At 36.8% G+C, this 18650-nt stretch overlaps 2 protein-coding genes across 2 annotated transcripts; one reads left to right on the top strand and one right to left on the bottom strand.

Annotated features, from left to right (window-relative positions):
* Nucleotides 1–6210: 6210 nt before the first annotated feature.
* Nucleotides 6211–8469, bottom strand: LOC110637489 (plastid division protein PDV1). Its single transcript, XM_021787613.2, has 2 exons — nucleotides 8020–8469; nucleotides 6211–7058 (listed from the first exon to the last, which is right to left on the bottom strand). The coding sequence occupies exons 1-2, from the start codon at nucleotides 8398–8400 to the stop codon at nucleotides 6543–6545; spliced, it is 897 nt and encodes a 298-aa protein (XP_021643305.2). The 5' UTR covers nucleotides 8401–8469; the 3' UTR covers nucleotides 6211–6542.
* Nucleotides 8470–8971: 502 nt separating this feature from the next.
* Nucleotides 8972–10898, top strand: LOC110637520 (low affinity inorganic phosphate transporter 4-like). Its single transcript, XM_021787660.2, has one exon. It carries the CDS (start codon nucleotides 9150–9152, stop codon nucleotides 10749–10751), a length of 1602 nt encoding a protein of 533 aa, XP_021643352.2. The 5' UTR covers nucleotides 8972–9149; the 3' UTR covers nucleotides 10752–10898.
* Nucleotides 10899–18650: the final 7752 nt, after the last annotated feature.

The following is an 18650-nucleotide window of genomic DNA, read 5'->3' as shown; positions in this document are numbered from 1 at the left end:
AAAATTCCATTGATTCATAATCTGAAAGGAAAACAAGTGTCAAAGAAAAATAGCTTAAGAAAAAAAGATATTACATGAGTCTTCAATCATCATTTCCCTTTTTGTTTTTTTTGTTTATAGCTAAAAACAACAAAGGAAAAGTATAATGAAGCATGTTTCAGGGTCCCTCAGTCATATGCTGTGCCCAGATTGCCTCTTGCTTATACATTACTCAAAGAAAGGAGTAGCATTAAAATCATACAATTATTTCCAAAACCCACATGATGAAATAAAATGTTAAGGATTAGTGAAGAGAATAATGGAACCCACAAGGCCAATGTAGCTATGGTGCAGAGAATTTTGTCATCAGAGGACTTGCAAGCTTGTTGCTTCACTGTTAATCAAGGAAACATAAAAAACATGGGTATGAAAAAGTCCTCATAATTATGTCTCACTCCATATTATAATTAAAAAATATTTCATTCTTATTATTAGAATTATTAATATATATACAATGAAAAGAAAATTAACCTTAGAATTATAGCTAATTCCCAATTGTTGCATGTACAGTTTATAGTTGAAAATTTTTGCACAGCCACATGTAATTTGATCTTGAAATGTAGCCATAGTCAATGATGTATGTGAAGACGCTCTGTAAAGGCAAGCAATGAAGAGAAAAAGCAAAGATTTTAGAGCCATTTGTGGTTGTGGAGGGAGCTTCATATATCTAATTATCTGAGATATGGTTGCTCCTTCTCAGCAGTGACGGAGGGGTCCTCCGATGGTGGTTGAACGTTGGTGAAAGAAAATTGGCAATGAGGCAATACTGCGGCCAAACACGGGACGTGTTTCTATCTGTGAGTTGTGTCCCATGCCCACTTGCATGCGACCTACGGAATGCTGTTTTTTTTTTTTTAAACCACCGACATACATTAATTAATATATTATTTATTTTTAATATATGAAGTTGATGTGAAAAATGGAGTTTAATCATTGACAGGCGTTAATAATTAATAGAAAAAGGAGACAATTAATAGAATATTTAAAAATTAGTAATTTTATAATATGGGGATCAAATTAATTTCATTACTTTGATGAGTGGAGAAATTCGAATTTCGAAACTCTCCATGTAAAAACATGGTGCTGTTCTTCTGATAAAAAAAAAAAAAAATGGTGCTGTTCTTTGGCCTTATCAGTTTTCTCACGTGTTGTCAATTTTTGGCAGGAAACGAGGGCGATGTTGATGTCCAGGTGGAAAATGCCTGGACTGTATTAGCTTTGAATTTTGACTATTCATTATAAAAGTCAGATATATTTAATTATATAAATATTAATTTATTCATAATCACTTATATATATATATATATAATTTTTTTATATATTTAATATAAAATCAAAATAAAAAGTCCCCCATATGTTCACACTTGCACATTGGAGTTTAAATTTTTTTTGCCACATAAAGTGCGTTTGTATGAAAAAAAAAAAGAAGAAAAATATTAAAAAAAATTAAAATTACTAAAATTAGTCTAATCAATAAAAATGAAAAGCTTTTTTTATTTTTTTTTTATCGACTATGGGATGTTTCTCTATTATTTTAGAGTCTGATTTGCTAATTCTTATTTCAGCTCTTCATGGTAGTAATCAGATTTGGGAAATTCAAGCTTCTGTTAATGCTGTCGTTCATCCGGCTTCTCAATTTTCAGTGGTGGAGTTCTTTCACGTCAGTAAGAGGTCAATGGAGCTGCTCATTGTTTAGCAAAACTAAAGTTCACAAACCAGCTTCCTTGTAACTGGCTAACTGCCACCACTGATCAGCTTTGGCGTGTTTGTTCTTTTGATATGCTTTTTACCAATTAAAAAAAGAAAGAAAGAAATATTCAACAATGGCGGCGCCAATATCAGGAAAAAAAGCCTCCATTAATAAATGCCTGACTTTGATTGCAGATCCACCTTAGTTACTAATGATAGATCACTGTGTCACAGAAGCCCTTTCCCTTGTCGTTTTAGTTGATTCCAGTTCCCTGCGTCAACTTTCCACTTGATATTCTCTTCGCCTATCATTTATCAAATAAAATGGACTACTTAAACTAATATATATATATATATATAATTTTTTTTGTAAATAGTTTCTATCACAAATAAATTTTTACCTTTGATTGTTATTGAGCAAATATCAATAGTTGTATTAAGGATTAATTCAATAATTAAATTAAAGTTTAATTATTGACGAGATGAGCTAAAGTAATTAACCTTTGAATTTGTGGATAATTGCATTTGATTTGTTTGAAGAAATGTTAAAACAGTCCAAAATTAGAAGGGGTGAAAGATCAATAATGACACAAAGAGTTGATCATGAAATTGTCTGAGCAAAGAGTCAAAGTGAAAAGCAAAATTAACCACTCGCGCCTGTGGAAGTAAACTCAATACAGACTGGCAATGCTCTGCACTTACAGACGGGCTTTTTTTATCAAAGAAAGGGATGCAATAAAAATAAAAATATATAAAAAAAGAATAAATTTAAAATTAATTATTAAAATAAAATGAATTATATTGATGTGATGTGAAAAAAAAATAATTAGTTGATTATAGTAATATTTTGAGCTTTGAATATTAGTGTTTAAATTTTAAAAATAAAAAAAATTAGACACTGTTTATAGTAGTGTTTAACTTTTATTTTAATTTTTTTAATATTTTATTTTATATAAAATATAAATTTCATTTTAATTAATATTATAATAATTTAAAATTAAATTTTAATTAAATAAAAAATTAAAATATAAAATATTATTATAATAAAATAATTAAAAATAAATAAATAAAAAGCTAGACACTACTAAGCACCGTTTAGCTTTTTATTTAATATTTTAATTATTTTATTTAATATTTTAAATAAAATATAAATATTATTTTAATAAATAATATTATAATAATTAATATTATAATATTTTTATTATAAAAAATTATTTTTTAATTGAAAAGTAAATTAAATTTTAATTAAATAAAAATTAATATTTTAAAATATTATTATAATAAAATAATTAAAAATTAAAATAAAAAAGTTGAATGTTACTTAGTAAATTTTTTATTTAATTTTTTAATTATTTTATTTTTATATTTTAAATAAAATATAAATATTATTTTAATAAATAATTTTATAATAATTAATATGATATATTATACTTTTTTATAATATATAATATTAATTATTAAAATAATATTTATATTTTATTTAAAATATAAAAATAAAATAATTAAAAAATAAAAAATAAAATCTAAACGCTATTATAAAAATTGTTTAAATTTTTTATTTTAATTTTTAATTATTTTATTATAATAATATTTTAAAATATTAATTTTTTATTTAATTAAAATTTAATTTAATTTTAAATTAAAAAATATTTTTTTATAATAAAAATATTATAATATAATATTAATTATTATAATATTATTTATTAAAATAATATTTATATTTTATTTAAAATATAAAATAAAATATTTAAAAAAATTATAACAAAAGCTTGACACTATTAAGTAAGGTCCAACTTTTTTTTATTTTTAAAATTTAGACGTTATTTATAATAACATCTAAAGCTTAAACTCTCGTCCTTTTTTTTATATAATTTATTTTATTTTAATAATTAGTACTAAATTTATTTTTTTTATATATATTTTTATTTTTATTACACCCCTTTAATAAAAAAAACCCCTTACAGACATGGCAGGACAAAAGGATCGCAAAATCATCACACGATGATTGTAAATGGAGTTCAGAAATATATATATATATATATATATGGGTCTTCTTTCATCTTCATTAATTACCTCTCTACTGTCCCAGCAGTTTCATAATGCTTTCCTTCGTTTACAATTTATAAATTTTTGCAATATCCAATCTGTCATTTTCTTAACACCTTCATAAATGAGCAAAAGTCTCACAAAAAAGGTCAAGAAATGTTCATTATTTTTGGATGATGCATATAGCATAACAAGATCAGCCACTCAAAACCGAAAAGAGATCAAAAGAGGGAAAATACAAAAGCAAATGTGTTCATTGTATTTAGGAGAAAGGCTTTTAATAAATACTTGCAACAAAGTAACTGGATGTAGCTAGATCGGAGAAGATACGTGAGATTGCAGAGGTTGGTTTAACATAATAGGGAAAAGATAGCAGACAAGTGAGCTCATAATCAGAGGCAAGTTGATGAGCAAAATTAATGAACACCAACAACACCTGAACCCCTTCCTTATATTTTTCATCACTTGTCTTGCTAATCTCTCCTTTTTCTTTGTATTCTCCAAAGCTTTTTTGGTCCCCACTATCTCTATCACCTCCTCTTCTTCACTTTCCTATGATTTTACCTTTTTCTTGTTTTCTTTTTTATACTATATTTTTATTAAAAATAGAAAACCCGAATATTCTCACATGCACTTGCTTTTATTAAAAAAATTTTTCAAAGATAAAAATTCATCAGAAGGCTTAGAGAGGCTGAGAAATACATGCTTGAGAAAGTTCCAAGTCCCCCAAAAATTAAGGCAGTCACACGAATGGTTTTCGGACACGTGGGAGTTTGGTTGGGCCGAATAAGAAATTTGATAATCTTCTCAACCAAAAGACATTAAGTAGTCAGCGTTATTCAAAGATCTTTGACTAATCAAGTTGTAGGGGGGGGGGGGTCGTCATCCACGTGGCTCTGAACGAGGACCATTTATTCTTGACCCTTGGGCCCCATAAAATCAAAGTTTCCAGAGCCTTACGCTCACGCACATGCGAATCAGACTTTTGGACATTGAGGTGGGGCGTGGCCCAACAAGTCGTGTATAAAAGAAGAAGACAAACCGGGTGGTGTGGCACGTGAACTCTGATGGGAATACCGCACCTGTTAACAGTCAATTTTTCTGTATCCACGTGGCTATGATGATCAAGGGCTAATCATGCACACGTGGCTATGACCAATCTCATGAAGATGGAGGTGGGGTTACTGTGCGTGTCTCTTACAGCTTTACCATTCAATTTATTATTGACAAAAGTGTGGGTCCTATAGAACTGTGAAAATCATTCCCTACAGAATGCGAATATAGAAAAGTTGCAACGTCCATCCCTTTCCAGCGAAAGAATTTGAGAAACCTCTGTCGCCCCACTGCGGAGCTTAATCCACAAAGGTTAGCGTTTCATGCATTGCTCTGCTTTACTTGGAAGCAAGAAAACTATAAAACACACCCATCATGTTTAATTCACCATTGAGGTAATGTAAATTCATTATAAAAGCTTTCATTGAGCCCATTAATAATAGCTAATTAGCTCCAATTAGTTATGAAAAGTTTACCTGTAAGTTGGCCACCGAAAACGCGAAATGGCATGTCCCACCATGGATTACAGAAAGATCATAAAGAGGAAAAAATGTAGGGGCAAAATAAAGAAGAATGTTTCTTCTTGTCATCTCAAATTTGAAATCTGCTTTTGTTCATCTCATGCTCTCAATTCCAATTGCAAGACAAAGAAAGTGTTCTAAATTGTACGTCTAATTATGTGTTTAAGCTAACTTTTTGAGTTTTGCCTCCTAATTATTATTATTATTATTATTATTATTATTATTATTATTATTATTATCATTCATTTTTGCTACTACTACGATTCCGCAGTTTGCCATTTTCTTCCTTTGTTACGTGCTTGGCTTAAACATTATTTGCATTATATGTGGAGGTGATAAGATAAGATAAGATACTTGCAATTCCTTAATTTTAATTGAGATTTGAATTAAATACCTTATATTCTTAAAAATAACTATAATATCACTCAATTACAAGAAGAACGCGCAAAGATATCATTTCACTGATGCAAGAACTCAATTTGGGCCTTAGAGGCATTTTCTTAAGGCTAACGGTAGCTTTTAGAATCCAAACCAATTTGTTTTGACCCATTTCACGTTTGTCTGGATAAAGGTCCATGACTGGAAAACCATTTTCTATATTTTATTCCCTTCAGACTTCCAGTCCATTTTCTATATTTTATTCGGTTCAGAATCGTTTTGATATGTTCCAAAGTTTGGAGTTTGTCGTTTGCAATACATGAGAAGAATTTGATGCCTCAGTCTGAAATTGCACCAACCCTGTTTTCCCTTCCCTTTCTTGTTCAGAGAACCATATTTGCATGCAAAGGCAGAATATGATAGCAAGTTAGCATTCGTTAATTGTTATTTTCCGAAGTAGATTCATCATGCATCTTGCTGCCTGTTTTAAAGATTTGCTGCTGCATACACGAGTGTCTTTCTCATTTCAGCTCAGTTATAAGTTGGGGAGTACATAATGAATTTCTTAGGGAAAAGAAAGCTTATCAACAACCACAAGCCGAATATTGCCATTGGCACCTCAAATTCATTCCTACTCAACAAGAATCTGCGTGGCAATCTAAAATTGGTATCAAATCATGCTAAGTTGCTAAGAATCTTGCAAGCTCTAAGAATTTCGTGAGAAGAAATCAAAAAATAACCAAACTTCTAGATTAACAAGAACATCATGGCTTCCCATTTTTAGCAAACAACTGAAAATTTTCAAGCTCGTAAATTTCAACCCCTGGCCATCATCACATCCAAGTGATCCAATTTAACACTGGATGAAGATCTTTCAACCTGAGGAGCTTTCCTCAAATTTCTATTGTTGTAGATGAGTTCTTCTTGCTTATATGGGTGCTTCTTGTAAGCTACTGGATGCAGATAGAGCAATGCAATCATGCTAACTGCAAATAAAGCAGCATTGCCCAGCAACCCACCCATATGATCCAATTTAAGGGATTTCCTCACAAAATCAAAACTTGAAATGAGAACTTTGATTGCAATGTTAGACCCCTTCTCTTCATGCCCGACAAGATACTCACCAGATGGACATTGAGACGCACCATAAATATTTTCAGGAGAAACAAAGCGACTTGCATCATCTACATCCCTAACAAAAGCTAGAGCTTCTTCAATGACTTTGTACTTCTTACCATGGTGCCCAGTTAATCTCATTGCAAAAACAATCCTGCTTTGTTCTAACCGAGCAATTGCAGCATCTCTCTCAGCCCGCTGTTGTATTTGTACAGTCTGCAAAACAGAACAAATGACGTGAATATCTCCTATTAACCAAAGAGATTCATATACATAAACTGCAGCATCAAAAGCAGAAACTACTATATAATTGTTCATCGATACAGGCACCTAGAACAACTCAAGAAAGCCCTACAACCATATACACCTAAGTTTGAAAATTAATCATGACCGACTTGAAGGACAAGAACTTCATTTAACCAAATATAGTGCGTAACCACTGCAACTAAATGCAAATGTTCTTTCCAACATGACCAAATTTCTTCCAATCAATCAACTGATGCAACTTCTAATGTTAGAAAAAATCATAATAATATTTAATCAGCAAAATCTAATCCATTCTAATAAACATTAATGACAGAATTTGTTTTAAGTATGTTACTTTAGAAATCATACAATGATTCCTTTAATGAACTGAAGTCAGCTTCTAAAAGCCTTGATAACAACTTGGCCCTGCACACATGTTTCGTTTCCATAAGTAACCCATTCTTTCTAGAACCAACACCTAAATTCAATCCCATAAGATTGAATATTCTCCCTATAAACTGCCACAATTTAGTCTCCAATTTGACCTATAAAAAGTCAAGAACTTAAGCCAGTTTTCTGGGCAAAAGCTGAGAGCAGACCAGGGATTTCTTACCTGGGCTCCATAATTATATGTGCAGCGTCCAATTCATTTCCTAAATGTTTGTTTTTCACTGAATACAAAAGGGTTTCAGCGATTTCCACCTGAACAATTTGTAGAATCACTTAAAGTTTCAAGTCGATCTTTAAATGAATATTAACAAATTCACTTTCACCAACCATGCCACATTATCTGTAATCGATAAGAGATAATATCTTCCTGTTTTCCTTCGTCTCGTAAATTTTATCAAGGTCCAAACAGAATCCAACAACATACATACACACATCACAAATAACTAAATAAAAAAAGAAAACCTTAAGAAATTGGACTTACATGGAAGAACTCCAACTGATCCTCGAGGTTCTCTAGAGCAGTCCTGATAGCATTGAGACTCTTAGCTTCTTGAATCGCGGAGTCATTATCATAGACACGAAAGTCCTTGACGAAGACAAACCCAGACCGATTCTCTTCAACGACGTCGTTGCAGGGTTTCTTCTTATCCGACTTCCTTAGTTTTCTGACGGAGTTGAGGAAGTGGGTGCGGGAAATTGAGTGAATGGCGTCGCTCAATTTGTCGTGAAGGTCCCAGATTTTCTCGAGAACAGCTTCTATTTCTTCAATCTCCATATCCCAATTCATGTGTGAAAGCCAATGAATTTTGTGCGCGGAAAGTTTCGTTTGAGCTGCAGTGAGCTTTTCGAGGAAGAAAGACATCTGTCGGCCTGTCACCGACGGTAAATTTTTCACTTCCCCGTTTTCAGTTTCTACATTTTACTTTCCTTTTTTTTTTATCGAAAATTACTTTTTTTTTTATTTCTTAATATAAACACCTCATCAATAAAAAAAAAAAATGATCTCCATGTATTTTTAATTAAGATTCACTATAATTTTAATTAAAATAATAATTATTGATAAGTTAAATATATACACACTTAAGTATAGATAATAATTTCTTATTTTTTATTAATAACTGGCTCGTGATTTTTATGCAAATTATAGGAATTCATCTTCTCTCATTTCTTTAAAAAAAGAGCAGGAGAAAAAATTGTTGAGTACATGAATTATAAACTTTTGAACAAAATCAATTAAATTTATCATGACATGTTAATACTCAAAATTAACCATTAATTAACTTGTTCATAAGTTTGAAGGCGTACGTGAACCATGTAATTAAGCTTAATTAGGAATTGGCTAAGCTAGGCGATTAATCCTACAAAAGCAAGCAACATTATATTAAACTAGAAATTCGTTTATGTTTCCATAGGCCATAAGAGGCATATGCCTCTTCTTCCTTGACCTGTAATATCCACTGTCCAGTATATTCTATTCCTGATTTTCTTGTTCTTCCCTCACAGCCTAGTGATCAACGTTGCATATATATTAAGTTTTGATTTATCATTTGTTTCCAATGCCCATTATAAGACTACGAAATCGAAGCCTGCAGCCAAGAGGGTAGTTGCAAAATGGCCTCATCAAATGATAATCTCGCAGTGATCAATGCACTAGATACAGCCCGTACCCAGTGGTACCATATCACCGCCATTGTTATTGCCGGAATGGGCTTTTTCACCGATGCATACGATCTCTTCTGCATCTCCACCGTCTCCAAACTCCTAGGCCGCCTTTACTACTTCGACCCAACCACGGGGAAAACAGGGCAGCTCCCAACCATCGTCAACAACATGGTGGTTGGTGTAGCCCTAGTTGGAACCCTAAGTGGCCAACTAGTCTTTGGTTGGCTTGGAGACAAGCTCGGTCGCAAAAAAGTTTATGGGATCACTCTAATTCTCATGGTCACTTGTGCTATTTTTTCGGGTATATCCTTTGGATCCACTGCGAAATCTGTGATCGGCTGTCTTTGTTTCTTCAGATTTTGGCTAGGATTTGGCATTGGTGGGGATTATCCTCTCTCTGCTACCATCATGTGCGAGTATGCAAATAAGAAAACCCGTGGGGCTTTTATAGCAGCTGTTTTTGCTATGCAAGGTGTAGGGATTATTTTTGCCGGACTGGTTTCAATGATTCTTTCTAAGATCTTTCTCGGTAGATTTCCAGCCAAGTCATTCGATGAAGAGCCAATCCTCTCTACGCCGCCCCAGGCAGATTTTCTTTGGCGAATCGTGCTAATGGTGGGTGCATTTCCTGCGGCTTTAACGTATCACTGGCGAATGAAGATGCCTGAAACTGGCCGGTACACAGCTCTTGTCCAAGGGAATGCAAAACAAGCAGCCATGGACATGGGACGAGTTCTTGAAATCGAAATCGAAGAAGAACAGGACAAGGTATTGCAGTTTAAGGCTGCTAATGAATACCCATTACTATCTAATGAGTTTTACAAGCGTCATGGGGTACATTTGATTGGTACCATGAGCACTTGGTTCCTGCTGGACATAGCCTTCTACAGCCAAAACCTAACCCAGAAGGATATATACCCAGCAATGGGATTAGTAAAACAGGCTAACGAAGTTAATGCTATAGAGGAAGTCTTTGAAAACTCGCGCGCCATGTTCATCGTTGCATTGTTTGGCACTTTCCCCGGTTACTGGTTCACCGTGGTTTTCATTGAAAATCTCGGCCGATTCACTATCCAGCTTCTTGGGTTCTTCATGATGTCGGTGTTCATGTTAGTTATGGGCATCAAATATGAGTATCTCAAAGATCACAAGTGGCTCTTTGCACTTCTGTATGGACTAACGTTCTTCTTTGCAAACTTTGGCCCAAATAGCACAACATTCGTTTTTCCAGCTGAATTATTTCCGACTAGGGTGAGGTCCACGTGTCACGCATTGAGCGCGGCGGCAGGTAAGGCTGGAGCCATGATTGGAGCATTTGTGGTTCAATCGTATACTTTGGATGAAAGGGTGCCGAAGATAAAGCATGCTTTGATGGTTTTGGCCTTCACGAACATGCTAGGGTTTTGTTGCACGTTCTTGCTTCCTGAGACCAAAGGGCGGTCTTTGGAGGAGATTTCTGGTGAAGATGGTGGCCAAGATGAGAGATATGTGACCGTTAAACCGCCTGCTCTCGTCAAAGAAATCGCAAGGAAGAAAATGCGTAGAGGTTAGTGTGCCTAGTACATTAATTGAAGAATGTGACTACGTTTAATAAAATGAGCAAACGCATACTTCAAATGATCAGAGTGCCAACATTATAACTTCAATGTAGCTTTATGAAGAAAATTTAAACATAATTATATGATTATACATTATATGCCAGAGTATTTGATTAAACATTAATATAAAAAAAGTTGTTGTCTCTATTTCTTGTTGTTTTTATGCGTGCGTAATCCAATAATTAATGGAGCTTTTTTTTTTTTGTTATAATTAGAGATATTTTCAAATTAATTTGCACTTATTGAATTTTTTTTTTAGATAATTATAAAAATTTACTTTTCGCATAGGATTCAGGAATTTTATATAATTTTAGTATGCTCTTTAATAAAATCAAACTTAATTATTAAAAAAAATAATTCTTGTGTTTATTAAATAGTTTAATTTTATTAAGTTAATAATAAAATTTTTTACACAATGATTAAGAAAATAATTAAATTATCTAAATTAATTTGATTAAATTACTCATTTATCTCACCTAATTAAGAGAGAGAAAAGTATTAAGATAGAATTTAAAAAATTATATAAATAGCTATTAAATTTAATAAAGATAAAATTAAAAATAAATAATTAATATTTTTTTAATTTTTTCAAAATAACAATAATTATAAATAAAATAATTTCCTAAAAAAAAAAGTAACAGATAAAGAGTAAATGTTAAAGGTTAAATTAATTATTGTATCATGAAGTTTAATGCATTAATCCCACATTTTGAAATATTTTAGTATGGAGGGTTGGAACATGGAAACAAAGTTAATCAAACAAACACTATGAATCATCCGCGAAAAGGTTAAAAAAAATTTGCTTTTTTCGTACACTTTTATTTTCCCTTTAAATTACCTAAACAGGAAGAGAGGGAATTGATAATGTCACGACCCAACCTATGGGCCGGACCGGCACTAGGACCTGGGCCAGCCTAAAGCCCCCGAGGCCCGTAGTAAGCCTAACTGTTCATTAACCCAACTCTAAGGCCCATTTGGGCCCAATATCAAGAAAACAAACGGACAGAGTCCGGCCATAAAATGGACTTACCAACGGGGAGTTTTCGACTCACCCGACCTGTAAACACAATATATAGTCAATTGGGGAGCTCAGCTCACCCTCCACATACTCATCAACATAATAATAAATGGGAGCTCAGCTCCCTCCTCCAATCCATCAAACAGACTTAAAATATTAAGTTTACAGGTCCAACATGAATATAATATTTCTGACCTTTTTCAAATATTTACTGCTCACACATGCTGAAAGTCTTGGAGTAATTAAAATTACACAAGATTGATAAACAACCTGAGAGGTAAAAATGCAGGTTAACCCAGAACAATATATCCTCCTGTGGACTGTAAAAATTTTTGATCAGGAGTGAGCGTTCGACTCAGATAGTAAAATATCAATCTTAACTATAATCTATATAACTATCTCAAACTAATGCAACTTTGTAGAGTGAAATGCAACATACACAACATTTTCACATCATAACATCAAAAGGTAATTTGGAGCACTCACACACCTGTAGTATCAATCATAACATATGGGAGTGATCCCTATCTGACTCTCTTAAATCCAACACAGTGCGGCCAATTACTCAAGCTCGGACTTCCACTTAATAACCAAATCGAGGTCCCGGTGAATTACTCAAGCCGTGACTACCCTCGAAGGAACGGGTCCCGAATTACTCAAGCCGTGACTACCCGTCCTATCCATAGTCCACACCACATCACCACGCATGCGCCATACGCTGCTTGCTCCAAATTACTACAACAACATCCATGGTACATCATGATTATGAATGCAACATAAATCGTGCCTAGAGTTTAACTACATAAATATATGCATATAAGTGATGCATGGGCATCTTGAACATATAATAATATCGAAATTATAATTAAAATTAATATTTTACTCACGGACTTGACGACAAATTCTTGTGGCGGTGGGCGGAGGAAGAAAGGCTGTCGGCTCACGACAATCATATTACATTTATTTAATACAATCGACTCAATACAAATAAAGAAAAAGACCAATTACGTCCTAAGTCGTGCGAAAATCCGTGAGTCTCCCTATACCTAGGACCTACCCAACTTTGCAAAGGGATAAAAAAGCACTTCTATACTCACAATCCATACATCAACTGTTCAATCATATCACACACCCCCTACTGGGACCATCAAATCAATCATCCATCACAATACTCAAAATTTCAATTTAGTCCTTATTATTGATCATTTTTGCAAAAGCGCCCAAACAAGCTCTAAAAATTATAAAACTTTGCCGCGGTCCTTAGCAATATTACTAAGCTATTGCAAAAGAATCGTAATTTTCTAAGCTACCACGAATATTTTATGGATTTTTAATCCTATTTAAGCACTAGAAAATTACGTAAAAACTAGGTTGGGTTTACCTTTGCGATTCCGACTTGAGGGAGCGCTCGGGGCGTCGACAATGGGGCTAGCCAAAACCTCGGCTCAATTCGGAGACTTTTTCGGTCCGCAGTGCATGCGGCGAAATTTGCGGAACCGGTCAATTGTCGAATTTCCGAATCGAGGATACCTACGAAGCCCATAACACGGGGTTAGCACATAAATTTTTCAGAATTTTCTAAGCTCATTTAATGCTCGAAATTACAACTGCGAAGTTCCGTGGGACCCAGAAAAAGCGGTGTCGGAAAAATTCGAAATTTATGTCGTTTGCGAAGCTCTCGGCGAATGGAGCGTCTTTGGTGGCCTCGGTTTCCTCGTGGGATTCACGGTTTTAGAAATCTAGCCCAAAAGTCGAAATGGGCTAAAATCTTCCCGAGCAAAAATCGGACAAACCGCTCGATGGATTTGGCGTTCTTGGTGTCTATGGAAAGCTCTCGCCGAGTAGATGATTTTAGACACAAGACCCGGTCAATCGGTGGCCGGATCGGCGGATTTGGCGGAGCGGAAGCGGCAGCGCGCGAGAGGAGGAGGAGAGAAAGAAAGAGAAAAGAGAGGGCGGCGGGAGAAGAAAAAGGAAAGGGAGCGGTTCGATTCGACTGGTCGATCCGATCCGGTTCGATTCGGCGGTTCGATTCGAAATACAAAATTTTGAATTTTTACTGCGCCTCGGAATAAGCGAGGTCCAAAAATTCGAAAAAATTAGTAAAACTCGAGAAAAATACGTAGACTCCAAATATATTTTTAGTTTTGCCACGTGGTCTTTAAATTAATTTTTAAAAATCATCAAAGTTTATATTTCGGAAAATCGAAAACGATTTTTAAAATCAGAAAAATCTCAAAAAATTCATAAAATTTAAATAAAATTAAAATATCAAAAATACTCATAAATAATAAAATTTGGGGTGTTACATTCTTCCCCCTTACAGAAAATTCGTCCTCGAATTTTTACACAAGCGAGAATAAAACACATGATTATGCATTGAACAAGTAAGGGTACTTACTCGCATATCCGCTCGACTCCAGTGCACTCTTCCAGCAGTGACTCCTCCACAAAACCTTAACCATAGGGATCTGTTTGGATCTCATTTGTCTCACTTGGTAGTCCACTATGGCTCTGTTTGCTCCTCAAATGTCAAGTTCTCTTTTAGCTCTATCACATCCATTGCGATACATGAGAAGGATCGGGAATGTATTTCTGAGCATGGAGATGTGAAACACGGGATGAGCGTGAGAAAGGTTGGGTGGTAGCTCCAGCGGTGAGCAAGCTGCTCGACTCTATCGGTAACCTCAAAGGTCAGATATACCGAGGTGCCAACTTGCCCTTCTTTCCAAATCTCATGACTCCCTTCATTGGAGAAACCTTGAGAATACATAGTCGCCTTTGCAAACTCCACATCCCTCCGTCAGGGTGCATAACTCTTACGCCTCTTGAAAAGTGTCCTCGATCGTTCCACGATTAAAGGAACTACCTGCAAGTGTCTTGCACTAGGTCTACATCATGCACTTTCGCTTCCCCATTTCTGTCCAACACGGAGAGACCTACACTTTCTTCCATATAATGCCTCATAGGGTGCCAACCCTATCTTTGGAGTGATAAGCTGTTGTTGTAGGCAAACTCCACGAGCTAGTGCTCATCCCATGACCTCAAAATCCAAGACACTCATGCGAAGCATGTCTTCGATGTTTGGATCGTCCTTTCAATTTGTCCGTCTGTACGAGGGTGGAAGGCATCTTGAAGTTCAGCGTGTGCCAAGTGCCTCCTGCAACTTTCTCCAAAGCAGAAGTGAGCGGGGCCCTCTGTCGGATATTATGGGCCGGAACTCCATGCAATCGACTATTTCTCGAATGTAGAGCCGGGCATCTTGTGCCCGAGTATGTAGTCTTCTGAGTAAGAAGTGAGCAAATTTGGTCAAGCGGTCTACAATTACCCATAACGAATCATATCCTCGCGTTGTACGAGGCAATCCAGTCACAAAATCCATAGTAATCATTTCCCACTTCCATTCTGGGATAGGGAGCTCTTGCAGCTTCACTGACGGTCTCTGTTATTCAAACTTCACCTTATGACAAGTTAAGCACTTGGACACAAAGTCTGCTATGTCTCTCTTCATGCCATTCCACGGTAGCTATCTTTCACATCATGGTACATCTTGGTGGAACACAGGTGAATCTTGTCAGATGTATAGTGTGCCTCTTGCATGATTTCATTCTGAGGTTGTCCACATCGGGCACACATATCCTAGAACCTTGCACTAGGGCGCCATCATTGGCAAATCCAAACTCACCACCTTCACCTTCTTTGTACTCTTTCTATGATCTTCATCAATTGTTGGTCTGTCTTTGGGAAACTCTAACTCTGTCCCTCAAGTCTGGCCTCACTGAAAAGTGAGCCAATAATACCCCTCATCTGAAAGATCTAGGATTAAACTTTGATCCATCAACTCATGTACCTCCTGAATCAATGGTCTCTTCTCTACTGAAATGTGCGCCAAAGCGCGGAAGATTTTACGCTCAAGGCATCTGCCACAACATTGGCCTTTCGGGGTGAGTGCTGGATGGTGCAATCATAGTCTTTCGAAGCTCCATCCATCTCCTCTGTCTCAAGTTTAAATCCCTCTGTTGGAAGATGTACTTCAAGCTCTTGTGGTCGGTGTATATCTCGCACACTTCACCATACGAGATAGTGTCTCAGATCTTTAGTGCAAAGATTACAGTAGCCATTTCCAAATCATGGGTGGGGTAGTTACTGCTCATGCCTCTTGGTGCCTTGAAGCATAAGCCACTACCTTTCCATTCTGCATCAAAACACACCCTAGGCCAACTCTGGGCGTCACGATTACACGGCGTATCCTTCACCACTCACGGGTAGTGTCAACACGAGCGGTGGTTAGACACTCCTTGAGCTTACGGAAACTCACCTCACGATCATCTGTCCAAATGAATGGAACATTCTTCTGGTCAACTTAGTTAGGGGGCGCTATCTGGAGAAATCTTGCACAAAGCGCTGTAGTAGCCACTAAACCAGAAAACTTCGCACCTCGGTGGTATTTGTAGGCCTAAGCCAATCGATTCTGACTTCAATTTTCTTGGGATCCACTTGAATACCGTCACTTGAAACCACGTGTCCCAAGAATGAGATGCTTTCTAGCCAAAATTCACATTTGAAAATTTGGCGTATAGCTGGTGCTCCCTCAAAGTCTGCAACACCATCCTCAAGTGCCACACGTGTTCTTCCTCGGTCTGAGAGTATACCAGAATGTCATCTATGAATACGATGACAAAACGGTCCAAAAATGACTTGAACACCCTGTTCATCAAGTCCATGAAATTTCTTTGGTGCATTAGTGAGTCCAAAAGACATCACCAAGAACTCATAATGACCATATCTTGTCACGAAGCCGTTTTGGACACGTCCTCATTCACTGATTCTCAATTGATGGTAGCTTGACCGCGAGTCTATCTTGGAAAGAATCTAGCTCCTTGGGTGATCAAACAAATCATCGATCAGGAAGTGGATACTTGTTCTTCACGATCACCTTGTTCGGTATGCGTAGTCGATACACAACCTCAATGACCCATCCTTCTTTCTCACAAATAGAGCAGAGCACCCCAGGGTGAAGTGCTCGGACGTATGAAACCCTTGTCCAAAAGCTCCTGTAGTTTCTCCTTCAGCTCTTTCAATTCTGCTGGTGCCATCCTGTAAGGTGGCATCGATATGGGGTTTATACCCGGAATAACATCAATGCGAACTCTATTCCCCTTTACGGTGGCAACCAGAAGCTCTTCGGGAAGACATCCATGAATTCTCGACAACAGGAACATTTTCCATCTTGACACCTTCTACGGATGTATCTCTCACCAATGCCAAATACCCTTGGCATCCACGCCTCAACATTTTTACGGCACTAATTGCGACACCAAATTATATGGAGCCACGCTCTGTCACCATCAAAGCTAAACTCTTCCACACGGTATGTGGAAGTATACCTTTGTTCCTGCGGTCTAAGGTGGCATAATGAGTTGCCAACGATCCATCCCGAGTTACATGAAATCCATTCTTGGTAGAGGAACCAAGTCTGCTGGGAGGATCTTTCCATCCACAACCACTGTGCTACCCGGAAAAACCATAAATACAACTATGTAGTCACTAATTGGGGTAGCTACCGACAAAGTGCATTCTAAGGTATTAGGGTTTCTACCCAACCTCATGGCAAACACGGGGAGACAAATGAGTGCGTAGCACCGGATCTATCAAAACACGAGCCTCATAAGCAGACGGAAGAATACACGCCTGGCGCATTTGAAGCTTGAGCATCTGGTGGGTCGGGGTGAAAACCGAGCTTGACCCCTACTGAGTGGCGAGAACCCTGATACTGACTTCTACCTCCTGATTTGCCTCCAAATCCACGTCCCCCTTGTCCTCGGCCCTGTTGGCCACTGAACTGACTGCCTGCCATGTTGGAAGCACCCGGATACAACTGTCGAGGAACATTCGCAATAGAACCCTGTGACCCCATCTGTGGCTCACTGAAAACGGGGCATTCTCTAGCAAAGTGACCCGGTTGGCCACACCTGAAGCATACTCTGATCCCATCAAACAAGGTCTGAATGTCCTCTTCCACAGTGTGCACACGGTGCCAAGGAGGATCTGAACCGGACCGGAACTCTTGTACTGGCTGTTACCCGCTGCTTTGGATCCGTACCAGTGCGAATCCTGCGTGGTGTCTAAAACCACTTCTCTTGCTCCTACCCTTTCCTCTGTAATTACCCGGGCCACCACTGTCCGGAGTACCCATGGAAGGGACACCTGAGGAACCCCCTGCTCTGTTTTTCTTTGCTCTTCAACTGTCATCCGCAGCATAGCTAATCTCAATCATGCAGCTCGATCAACCACCACATCAAAGGCGATCCGACATCATGGCCGGTTCGCATACCTCTGTCAAGCCCCTTTAGGAATCTTTTCACCTTCATAGTCTCTGTAGATCTGCTTTGTAGGGGCATATCTGCTCAATTCGAAAGTGCATAGCATATTCATCTCTGGACACTGCCATTCTGTCTTAAGGCCTCAAAGGCCCACTTTGATCTCTGAAACTTTACGCACAAACCGATTGATAAAAGTTCCACAAGCCAGGCCCATGTCAAACCCTCCATCAGGGTAACACGTAGTCATTCATCCATTGCCTAGGCATGGGCCCCATGACGTCTTTGCATACACTCTATCAATCTTCTATCGATCAAGCTGTAATTACATTTCTGCTGTCTGCGAGAATCCAAAAACCGATATGCGTCGTCGACACATCATAAGTACGGGCACCAACTTCTTGAAGTTTATGATCATTTGTAAGATTCCTCTCTTGGTGCGGTGGGTCTTGCTGCTGTGGAGGGTGGACCATATCTTTGCGCCATCATGTCGATGGTTCTCTGCGAGACCGGC

The sequence above is a fragment of the Hevea brasiliensis genome, chromosome 17, assembly GCF_030052815.1.
Source record: "Hevea brasiliensis isolate MT/VB/25A 57/8 chromosome 17, ASM3005281v1, whole genome shotgun sequence".
Taxonomy (NCBI): Eukaryota; Viridiplantae; Streptophyta; class Magnoliopsida; order Malpighiales; family Euphorbiaceae; genus Hevea; species Hevea brasiliensis.
This window is presented reverse-complemented; position numbering and strand designations above follow the sequence as displayed.

What these genes read in the sequence shown, in the direction of transcription:
- LOC110637489 (XM_021787613.2), bottom strand. Translation starts at nt 8,400, where the DNA reads ATGTCTTTCTTCCTCGAAAAGCTCACTGCAGCTCAAACGAAACTTTCC. An exon ending in ATCAGTTGGAGTTCTTCCAT is followed by an intron (nt 7,059 to 8,019) that starts GTAAGTCCAATT and finishes TCTGTTTTGCAG; the next exon opens with ACTGTACAAATACAACAGCG.
- LOC110637520 (XM_021787660.2), top strand. Translation starts at nt 9,150, where the DNA reads ATGGCCTCATCAAATGATAATCTCGCAGTGATCAATGCACTAGATACA.